General features: G+C 41.6%; 1 protein-coding gene across 1 annotated transcript in view; it reads left to right on the top strand.

Annotated features, from left to right (window-relative positions):
* The window catches only part of LOC136579145 (beta-Ala-His dipeptidase-like), a 34,676-nt gene that overhangs the window by 6,205 nt on the left and 16,308 nt on the right, over positions 1-12,163 (top strand). Inside the window, exons 2-7 of the mRNA XM_066579490.1 lie at positions 475-579; positions 1,859-2,002; positions 3,557-3,719; positions 3,829-3,917; positions 6,222-6,416; positions 10,215-10,299. Coding sequence (XP_066435587.1) covers positions 496-579; positions 1,859-2,002; positions 3,557-3,719; positions 3,829-3,917; positions 6,222-6,416; positions 10,215-10,299 — 760 coding nt within the window. The 5' untranslated portion in view covers positions 475-495. The remainder of the gene's footprint in view (positions 1-474; positions 580-1,858; positions 2,003-3,556; positions 3,720-3,828; positions 3,918-6,221; positions 6,417-10,214; positions 10,300-12,163) is intronic.

The following is a 12,163-nucleotide window of genomic DNA, read 5'->3' as shown; positions in this document are numbered from 1 at the left end:
TGTACTGTGAGCGGAGGGTGAGCTAATTACTAAGCTACTGATACAGAGGTTTATTGGTAAGTGATAACAGTAATGATTTCTTCAGTGTGATATAAATACCTGGTAATATCGCTGATGGAAATATGGACTGTAGAGTATTATTGGTCTTCCACAATAAGAGGCTGCATGCAAAGAGGTAAAACTGATTTGGAAAGAGTTGATTCATATGATAATAAGCAGCATGATAGAAGTGCAGCCCGTGTTTCGTATATTTGTGGAAATCTCAAGGGAACCATGACATTATGCAATCATCTGGCTTCCAGAACAAAGGGCTGTTTTCAGCTGACCAACTCTGCACTCCAAGCAAAGTTCTAATCATTTGACCTGGCATTTTTTTCTCTGCATGTAGTATTATAGTATCACATGTGCAGAAGCGCGTAGAATGCCTGATTACCCTCGGATATAACTTTACAGAAACATATTACTTCTCTGCAGATCCTCCTCCTTCAGCTGGTCATGCTGCCGCTTCACGCCAACGCCGCAACGAAATTAGAAGATCTGTTCCAGCACATTGATGCACACCAAGATGATTTCGTTCAGGTAAAGTGAGACAGACGTTATTATAACAGAGGATGGATTTGGCACATTATTATCTAGTAATATGTACCAGTATATGGTGGGAGATTGTATAGTGCATTTAGGACCCTACGCCCAATGCAGTATAGGTGCACCATAAGTTTTATTCAGTGCTGTATTAATAATCAGGACATGAGAAAGAGCTCTGGGTATTTTATACTAAAGATGTATATTTTTTTAAGGGGTAGTACAGGACTAGAAAAAAAAAGACTGATTTATTTTAGAACAGTGCCATACTTGTCCATTGGTTATGTCTGGTATTGCAACGCAACTGCATTGAAGTGGATGGCGCTGGGCTGTGATACCGCACTTAGCCCAAGGCCAGTGTGATATTACAGAGATTTTGCACACGTAATATGCTGTACCAAAGTCCCAGAGATGGCCATGTTGCCTCTCACACAGATTGCGCAAAATACGCACGCAGGTAAAAAATCACAGCATGTTCTATCTTGGTGCGTATTATGTGCACATACACGCCAAGATATTACACGGCCCTTTTGCACGCAACGATTATCGCTCAAAATTCATCCAAACAACCGAAAATGAGCAATAATCATTACATGTAAATGCGGGCATCGTGCACTTTTTATTTGAATGATGGATTAACGGTTTACTTAAAATCCATCGTTCAGCCACTGAAAGACTGATCACATACATGCCATTTGAATGTATTTAGCTTATCTTTCAATAGACTGCATAATGTAACAAGAACAATGCAATCTGCCAGCAGACATGAGGAGAACAATGGAATGTGAGGGCAGCTGTGTGCACAGCAGGGTGTGTGTTTAAACACATGCTGGGCTCTGCAAACAGCACGTGGAGGTCCTTCTACATGGAAATGAAGATGATAAAGTGTTAATGGCCTTTGCTAAATCTTTCAGTTCTTTTAAGAAAGATTAATTTTGTATGTTTAAAGGCCTTAACCCTGCTGTTTACATGTCATTGTTTGCACCATCTTCAATTGGGTTGTGTGTCCAACACTTTGATCTTAAACCATTAAGGACTGACCCACTTACACACCTCTATGGGAGCTTTATTATGGATCCATACAAAATGGAGCCATAATACTGACCTGTGCTTGATACCTTAGGTGAATAGTTTTAGTGTTGGCTGGCTCTCATGACCTATTAGAAACAGCAAAAATTCTCCTTGTCCCTCTAGGACTGAGTTGATTCACCACAATTATTGAGTATTATTATGTAAAGAATTTTCTGCAATATATCCAGTAATTATGTTCACACAGAGTCTTAAAGATTGGGTGGCTGTTCCTAGTGATTCCAGCGATCCACGGTTCCGCGAACAATTGATTAGAATGGTCCAAATGACTGCTGAAAGAATTCGCACTTTAGGGGCGACTGTGCAGCTGGTAGATATGGGCTTGGAAACAGTAAGTATTATAACCCAACTGTAGAGGTCTATAAAGTAATTATAGCACTAATGATTTCATTTGAGCTTCTGATTAGTGGAATTTCTAGTGAATATTCAGAATATTGGATTACAATGCATGGCAATTGGATTTTGAATTTTGTAGCCTCCCTCATATAATCTAAAGAAAGTTTTCCCCGATGGTCCCAGTGACTAAAGGCCCTTTTACATGCAACGATTATCACTCAAAATTGCTTCAAACGGCTGAAAATGAGCAATAATCGTTACATATAAATGCGGACATTGTGCACTTTTCGTTTGAACAATGGATTTTAGTCAAACTTAAACTCTATCATTCATCCATTTGAATGTATTTCGCTCATCCTTCAATAGACTGCAGGATGTTCTCCCCGTGGCATGTTTACACTAGCCATGAGAAGAACAATGCAATGTGTCGGCAGCCACGAGGAGAACGAAAGAATGTGTCTGCAGCTGTTTACACAGCTGGGTGTGTGTTTAAACACACGCTGGGCTCTGCAAACAGCTCCTGGAGGTACTTTTACATGCAAATGAAGATGATAAAGTGTTAATGGCCAATAACACTTTATACAAATAGATCGCAAAATCTTTCAATCTTTCAGTCATTTGAAAGATTATCTTTGCATGAAAAAGGACCTTAAGAAAAATGAACTATGAGCTTCATAGTAGGTAAAGCTGTACAACAAGGAGTTATTGTTATATTGTCACTGATCAAAAATATGATTACGACCAGTATAGCTCTCTGGCAGTGGTAGCCCATTTGTCCACAGATGATATATAAATAAGCACTCATCCTGGAAGGCCATGAATTTTTATAGGCCAGGCAAGGCTACCTGAAAAAAAGGATATGTAAATGAGCTCTTCTGGGTTTAGGGAAAACATGTTTTCCCTACTAGACTCTCTGCTATTTTGGCAGTCTACACAAGGAGATTATTCCCTTAGACCTGTATAAAAGGCCTCTCAAACGGTATCCTGCCTTATACTGACGAGGGGTAAAATCCCAGAAGCAGTTGTCTGTAGATGGGTGTCTTTTCCTTATTAGAAATACTCTGGTTTGGCTTGTTAAGTATCTGCGGCGGCAGTGGATCCTCTGTTCCCATAATTTAATTTGTGCTGGCTAATCTGGCCACAAAGATTTAGGGATTATGCAGGCTTCATCTTTGAACCCCTTTATGAAGGTGAGAACTCCACTGCTGGGAATCCCCAGACTTGTTGCAACAAAATTAGCCTGGATTAGTGGTATTCAAGTGGCGACAAAAGCGCAGTTAAATAAGTAGGGTCCGTCAGGAGTAACAAAAATAAGCAAGGTCCAGTAATGAAGCCAGGGGTCAGATCCATAGGACTAGAAGTCTTAGGAAAGTGGGGTTAACCATAAGAATGATCTGAGAAATTCCAGAGGTTGGTAGCAGTAGACTATTCCAATTACTAAAGGCAGATACAACAAAAGGAATCCCTCTATGCTGTAGGCTACTACTATTTTGATAGGTAAGATAACGTAGACTAGACTTCTGATCTTTACTTCAATGCTTACCCACAGCTTCATGGTGGCCAAACAATCCAGTTCCCCCCAGCAATCCTGGCTCAGTTGGGAAATAGCACTGATAAGGCGACTGTTTGTTTTTACGGACATGTAGATGTTCAGCCTGCAAAAAAAGAGGATGGATGGAAGACGGATCCCTACACAATTACTGAAATTAATGGTTAGCACTTCTCATAATATTGCTTAAAAAGATCTGGAAACAGATCTCAATATTAACCGAATCACTTAGTATTATCTGCTAATCTCTTTCTAAATCTTCACATTTGAAGGAAACCTTTATGGACGAGGAGCGACAGACAACAAAGGTCCTGTCCTAGCCTGGATACACGCCATAGACACCTATATAGCCCTGCAAAAGGTACGAAATATCTTTCTAAGGCCGGATTTGCACAGGAAATAGTGAGTTGTGACAAGAATCTAGGGCACAACTTGCATCGTACAGAACACGGACACCCCATCTGTGTGATGTTCAAGACATCTTACATTGCAAGTTCTACTCTTGTGCATGAATTGCAGGAAAATAGGACCTACTTCGATTTTTCCGCCTTGAACCATTGGTGCGAGGGGAACATCGCCCATATAAATGAACCTATTAGAAATAATAGGTTAATATATTGCATGGGTTGTGTGTGCGTCACAAACACACAGAGCTCATGTCATTTTCTCAGCTGTGTAAACACGGCCTAAAGCAAATACTTAAGATATTCTAGCAGTGAACCTACTGACTGGGGAACTTTGTTTCATCACCATGTTACTTTATATTTTTTCCATTGATTACTAAAACCATTCACTAAATATGCTGCCATCGCGCTTAGAGAAATGATATTCCCACAACTAACAGTTCAAGCAAGCATGTGGTGACCATACTGCAAGCATTACAGAAAAGTCAGGAGGGTCTGGGCTTGTAATTGCCCTTCTCTGCCCAGGCCACTCACTTGGCAGACTTTTGCAAACAGGCACTTCAGCAAGCTTCTGAGCAGCCAGTCTCTCAATGTGCACTGGTCACTGTAATTCTGGGCTGGCACAACTGCAGCCCATACCCCTTGATCAGTGGCTCCCAAAGTCTTACTGCCAGTTCACTGGCTTGTCAATCGATGGCAGGACTCTCTTCCTTCAGCACTGCGTCACTAGGCTCAGCATTGCAACGCTTGCCAATTGATGGGCTTTGCGTGGGCCCGCACTGAAACCTACCTTCTAATCAAGCTGGCAGACAAAAACTGTGTTTCCTGGTGCCCAGAGATACTAGCAGTGTCTGCTAGACCCCTGTACACCTGTTGGCTCCCTACAACTCAAGGGCCAACAAATGTACAACAGGCACAACAAGACAACAGAATTCTTTTTTGTTCCAAAAGAGGAACATACACATTTTAGTACCATGGATGGGGGGGAGAGAGTTATGTCCTTGGAAGAGCTTTGTTCCTCTTCCTTGTGAAAACACAAACAGGTCCAACTGGACTGAGCATACATAGTTATGGAGAAGTTGGGAAGAACAACTGTTGGCTGAGTTTTCAGCTCACAGCTACCTACAGTCATGGATACTCACCTCAAAGGCAACACACCGCTGCAGAGTATAATCACTGAACATCAGTACATGTGAAGCCGCTGCCAATGGAGCTTTTCCATGGAAACACGGGTGCCAACACCAGGAATCTGAATCGGAGATGTATTAGATTAATCGTACTTTAGGCACGAACTTCATAAGTAAAAGTAGTCTTTAATACATAGAGTTAAAAGTCCATAAAGCGACACGTTTCAGGGACATGTGGTTCCCTTTCACAAGTAAGGGACGTTTTATACGTAATAAACATCATTCAGCTAATGATTAGATCATGCACAACTAATTGTTCAATGTAAACACAGCCAATAATTGAACGACAAACAATAATGTGTCCACTTATCGTTTGCCATTTGTTTCATGTAGGCATAAGAACGATAATCGGCTCGTGTGAACAGGCAGTCATTCATTTATGAACGACTGCCTGTTTACTCTAAATGAAGGTGGGCGGCCAATGAGACAACAACAGAGGGTTGGGTCCATCCCTCTGAATGGGTGTGATCAATGATTATTAGACTCCCCGAAATCTAGCGGCTTCAGCTTTCTCGCCCGGAAGTGAAACCTCGTGAGCTGATTGTTAAGCCATAGCAGACACCAGCAAATCGAGACTGGATCTCACATGGGCACACGGTCATTGTATGTTGAGTGATCGCTGTATACAATATCTAACTTTGGGGATACTGTGCAGAAAACATGACAAACTATACAGAACATGTGACAGGCCCCCCAGAATGGTGGGACAGCCCCTGATATCAGGACAGTTGGGATGCCTGGTTTTCCTACTAGATGCATTGTTGTCTGATCAGTGGGGACTTTATTGCTGCAGATAGAACTATCTTCTTCTACAATTAATATGAAGCCATTGCATTAACTATTTGGTGGCCTTAGCATAGATTTTGCATTGGGCCCAGATGCCTCAAGCTATACCATTTGTCTACAGGGAATAGGCATGTCTACCTAGGCATTGGTTGACATTATAGTAATTGGTCTTATGGAGTGCCTATGTGCATACTGCTGTTCCCTTCTAGAGCTGATCCTTCTTAGTCCATCATTGACCTCGTGAACATGACGGACTACACAGAAATAATATATTTTTTTTTATCATAGACTATACCTGTGAACTTGAAGTTCATCATAGAAGGAGTAGAGGAAACGGGTTCTCCTGGTTTAGAGGAGCTGCTTAAAGGACACGAGGAGTTCTTTTCCGATGTTGACTATATTGTCATTTCTGATAATGTGTGGCTCAGTAGGAAACCTGCACTGACCTATGGAACAAGAGGCAACGCGTATTTCTTTGTTGAGGTAATTCTACAACCTTTTGTGTATATGGCTGAGGATTGTTCTAGGTCTACTAACTGTATATGCATATTGGATAGATCAGAAATAACACAGGTGACAGCAGAGCCATACAGACATCAGAAGGCTCCCTGCTCCCCCATAGCTCATCGACTACACAGGACACACTCCTCTCCTGGAGGGGGAGCTGTTCTGTGCCACCTCCTATGCTCAACAATCAGGCTTCACATGTGTATTTGCGCGCGCAATATGGAGTAAATAGAACGCATTCATTTCAAAGGGCTCGTTCACCTGCACATATTTTTCCTGCACATTTCAGTACTGCAAAAAACCCAACAACATGCCCTATTTACTTGCGCATTTGTGCACCCAAAGTCCTTATAGACGTCAATGGGGATGCGCAGAAAATACGCTGGCAGATGCGTTAAACACTGACTAATTAGCCATTTCAACCGGCACATCTTTATTTGCTGCGTGCAAATAAACATACCTTGCGGGCAAAAAAAATGCAGTAAAATATGCTGGTGCACGCGCAAATATGCAACCATCCATGCACAAAATGCAGTGCAAATGTGTGCGCAAATATGCATAAGTTTATGTGAATCTGGACTAAGGCTGGTGTCAAAAGAGCATACATGCATTTAAGCGCAGAACTGCACCACATATTCAAACAATGGGTGTTGCATATTTGCTGTACTTTTTGCGCATGCAAATCGCACACATGCAACCATGCTCCCATTCATTGAAATGCGAAGATAGTTCAATATGTGCTCTTTCCCTGCGCAAATGCTGCATATTCTTTTAAAGTGAAGAAAATGCGCACACAAAATCCGCTTATGTAAATGAACCCATTAAAATCAACGGGTTCTATTTACAGTGTATTGCGCATGTAAATATTTACAGGGTAATACGCTGCATAAATAAGTTTCTGGGAATCCGGCCTAAAATATCTCCCTTGACCTGGATATATTGGAGTCGTTGTCAGCTGTAGCCTTCTGACCTCATTCTTCCAATTACTAATCATCACACCCACTATGTCCCAAATAATGACAAACACTTAAGGCCCAATTACACACACATATCTTTCACAAGATTGAAAGATCAGCGATAGTTTTGCATGATGTACTAATGGGCCCTAATTGCTATTAGTACTTTATTAGCTTCATTTGCATGCAAATGAGCTTCTGGGAGCTGTTATATAAGTCAGCAGCAGGTCTGAGCTCTGTAATCAGCTCCATTGTTCGGCCACGGGCTCCCCGTGGAGAATTCAGCACCATGGACAGCAGACAGTGTGCAGCCCTGCTTATCAGGTGTTCTGCCAGCGGGGCTGAGAACTGAGAACATCTGTAACTAAGTTATAAGCTGCAATCCCCTCTCTGTGGGCAGAACACAGCGTGCGGTCCTGCTTATCAGCTGTTTTGCTGAACCACGGTTTTCAAGCAGAACTGAAAACCATCGAACAGTAAAAGATGAGCACATTTAGACACAATGATTATAGAGCAAATTTTGAGTGAGAATTGTGTCTAAATGGGCATTTACTACTTTTGGATAATTTGGTCACAGCAACCATTTTATTACAAAGAAATTTACACAGCTTAACCCAATTTAACCAAACACATTAATTAATATTCACCATCCACCAAAAGAGGAGAGGTCCTTGGAGTCACAAAATCTGTCACCTTACCATTTAAAGGAAAATATCCCAATTGCCTCCGGCCACACTCCAACAGACTCGGAGGACCCCCACTCATTGCTACCATGACAATGTTAGTAACTCCCCCACAAACCATCCTTCACATATCATGACATTCTATCCCCTTGAAATGAAACATTCATAGGGTGGGAGGGTGGGACCACCTTAAATTTGAGCATGCCTCAGCTCAACATATTTGAACTATGTACAAGCTTTTTTTGTGTGGCAGATGAACACACCACAATTTAAGTGGCTATTTAGCCTGATGAGTTCCAGATGTGCTCTTTTTTCACCGAATTGCACAGTGTATTGCCCATTTGTGTGTGCATTGCGTTTCCATTTGCGCACCACCCATACTTGTTTTTCATTGGACCTTGGGTGCGCACAAAAATTGAGCAGGTTTCTATTTTCTCATGTGCACAAAAAAGGAAATGAAAACAGACCTATTGATATTACAAGGTTCTTTTCACGGCATATTGCGCATGCAAATACAGTGTTTCTCCAAAAATAACACCTACCCAGAAAATAAGCCGACCCTGATTTTTTTTTTGATTTTTGGGGAGGTTTGAAATGTAAGCTTTTCTCTAAAAATAAGCCCTAGTTACACTACATTAGGGGAAAAAAGGGAATACATTATCTAGAAGGCACGTCCAGGTTCCTCCCGCTGCTCTCCGGAGATCCACGCAATTCCTGTAGTTCTTGGAGCTCAAACAACATCACTTTCTGGTGACGGGATTCATAAATCCCGCCTCGAGGAAGCGATGGCTGTGATTGGTTCTTCAAGCGAAGGCTGTGATTGGCAGCCATCGCTTCTCCCATTGATTGTATGATTTGGCTGAGCAGCGGTGAGCGATCAGCCAATCACAGCCATCAATATGTGGGGGAGAGATTTTTGAATTGGCTGTGCCGTGGCCATCGCTCACCGTCGATCAGCCAATTTAAAAGACATCCCCTGAAAATAAACCCTAGCATGTGTTTTGGAGCTAAAATTAAAATAAGACACTGCCTTATTTTCTAGGAAACAGGGTACATGGACACATAGACCTGTTAGAAGGAGCCCTGAGGGCTCAGTCAGATGAGCACATATCCGCACGTTTTTCCACGTGGAAAAAAAACGCACCGCATGCGTGGGCAAAAATCTGCACCTTTCAAAGAGAGAGCATATGGGTGGCAATGGACGTGGTCTTGCGGATTTTTTTCCACACGCGTTGCAGGTTTTCTTCCGTGCGGATATCTGCTCGTCTGACCGAGCCCTTATAGAGGTATATGTAGACATGTACCAGTACTTTACAGGTAGAAAAAAATGAATACTTTGTAATGCAAAATAAAGTTTCTAAAAATACACTAAACATCACAACAATAGTAAATATCACATGTGGATCTACACCAATGAAATAGGCCAAATCTGCATGCAGATCCACTGATGTGCAAATCCACGGTTCAGCTACAGATTTCCACTGTGCATTATAATTAGTCGGATCCATGTAGGATTTTTCACATATCCTGAACTTACGAAGTTTGTGGCAGCAGCTTCTCATTGCCTCTTGCAGCACTTGTGCTGTTATGTCCTCAATATAGAAGAAGTGTGACAAAATAGCCATGTGTGATCCTGAATGTCACTGTTGGTATTGTTGGTGTCTAGTCACAGCTTGTAAAATTGGGGTAAAATGCCCTAATTTTATTTCTCTGCATTTTGGAAATCTGTCTGTTCACGCTCACTTTTTTGTGAGGTTGTTTGGTTCCGCCTGTTCTTTATAGAGGCTTTCCCCCGCTCATTAATTTTAATGTGATTTTTTTTTTTCTAACGGCAAATGCTATCAGATCTCGGCAACAGAACTGTAAGCCTGAAGTTTTATGATCTTGTACTAATTGGGAAAGGGTCAAAAACATGTTAGTGTTTGTTACTTTTTCCATTGCGATCCATTAGAAACAAATGTATGTGTGACCTACTGTAGGTAAGTATATGCACAATTACAGGTAGGTAGTCCTGTTGGTGGAAAGAGCCACACTAGATGATCTGCAGAAAAGCAAAAACCATAAACAGCATTTTCAGTATTATTTATAATATAACTTAAAATACTAAATCTTTTGTTGTTCAAATTGATTTTTAGGTGGAAAGTGGGAAGAAAGATTTACATTCCGGAACTTTTGGAGGCATCATCCATGAATCAATGAGAGATCTGGTGTATCTCTTGGGTAATCTATGATATCTGCTACCTTAATTACTGTTTATCCATCCATCTTGTTCTGTAGAGGAAACCTTTCTTCAGTCTTCTCATTATTATCACAGGCAGGATTACAATGATGGATGGGTCCACCAAGAGTCACAGCTCACCTACTCCCCTTTCCTGCACAATGGATACCAAAGATAGAAAAAAGTTACCAGCGCTCCAATGCAACCAATTAGAAGGGGAAAGTAATGGTATGGGTCACTTACTTAGCAGGGGTACCTTGTCACCTGGCACCCCTGAATCCCAGATAGCAGATGATATCACAAGCGTAGCAAAGAGGTAGTGTTTATTTAATCGGTACCATGCAGTGCGTTTCGGCTAAATAAAAAAGCCTTTCTCAAGCATGTATACATTTAAAAACATCATATTTATATTAAAAAGAAAACATTTCATTACCATGCTGACGACTTCCCGTCGCCATCCGCTGGCGCCGTTCGGACCCTTCAGATGACGTAACCGCTGAGCGTGATACGTGGGATGCAGCGCTGCTTGCCACTGTCGTATCATGTGACAGTCCGTCAGCAGGGAGGGGGAGTGTTCTATGAGATGCATCGGTGGTGGAACGCATCGCTGCGTTCCACAGCCATAGTGTACACCCGGCCACACATGATAATATGCCGTATTGTGTAATCTACACACACTATATTCTGCTGACGTTATTACAGGTATATCTGTCATTTTTTTAAAGACAATTCAAACAAGACATATATATATAAATACATTGTCAGTCATACAGTTCATCAATAAATATTGTCTGTGTGATAAAAATAGTAAGCTTATTGGGGTTGAAAGATTAAATATATATGCAAGTAGAAATAAAAATAATTAACATTTTTTCAAGTATCTCGTTTAATCCACATGGATTTAAAGTATTAAAATGGAATATGTAAAACATTTCTTTTGTCTTTATCCTCGCAAATTCGCCTTTAGGGATTTTTTAAACTGGGGTAATATTCATATGGGTATGTCTGAATTGTGATGCAATAGGAAATGTCTAGAGAGGCTATGCTTCAAAAAACCACGTTTGATGTTGTGTCTATGGTGATTAATGTGATTCCGTAAAGAATTAATTGTACGGCCAATATAGCGCAACTTACACGGGCATTGAATCATATAAATAGGGTGTTCTGTGCCACAATTAAGATATTGCTTAATCGTGTAAGCAGCGTTACCTGGACCCGTTTCTATATTTTTTCTTTTATGACAGTTGTTAGAGCAACACTTGCAACAGTTTTTTCCACATTTATATACACCTGTTAGAGAGGGAAAGGGAGATTTTAAATTCATGGTTATATTGGTGTGTTTGTGGGGACGAGATGGAGCTAAAAGTTTGCCTAGAGTTTTACTCCTTCTAAAGATGATATTTGGGCATGGTGATAGTTAGAGATGAGCGAGCATACTTGCTAAGGGCAATTGCTCGAGCGAGCATTGCCCTTAGCGAGTACCTGCCCACTCGAGAGGAAAGGTTCGGGTGCCGGTGCGGGGGAGCAGTGAGTTGCGGCAGTCAGCAGGGGGGGAGAGAGGAAGAGAGAGATCTCCCCTCCGTTCCTCCCCGCTCTCCCCCGCAGCTCCCTGCCCACCGCCGGCACCCAAACCTTTTCTCTCGAGTGGGCAGGTACTCGCTAAGGGCAATGCTCGCTTGAGCAATTGCCCTTAGCGAGTATGCTCACTCATCACTAGTGATAGTGCTTCTATTAAAAAAGGATCCCCTCTCAGAATTTCCCATCTGTTCTTAATGATGTCTTTAAGTTCTGTTTCGAATTATATTGTGTAGTGAAGCATAGTCCAAATTTATTTGCATTAGCTTTCGATTTCGTTGTTGTTGTTCA

Source organism: Eleutherodactylus coqui, chromosome 9, assembly GCF_035609145.1.
Source record: "Eleutherodactylus coqui strain aEleCoq1 chromosome 9, aEleCoq1.hap1, whole genome shotgun sequence".
Classification (NCBI taxonomy): Eukaryota; Metazoa; Chordata; class Amphibia; order Anura; family Eleutherodactylidae; genus Eleutherodactylus; species Eleutherodactylus coqui.
This window is presented reverse-complemented; position numbering and strand designations above follow the sequence as displayed.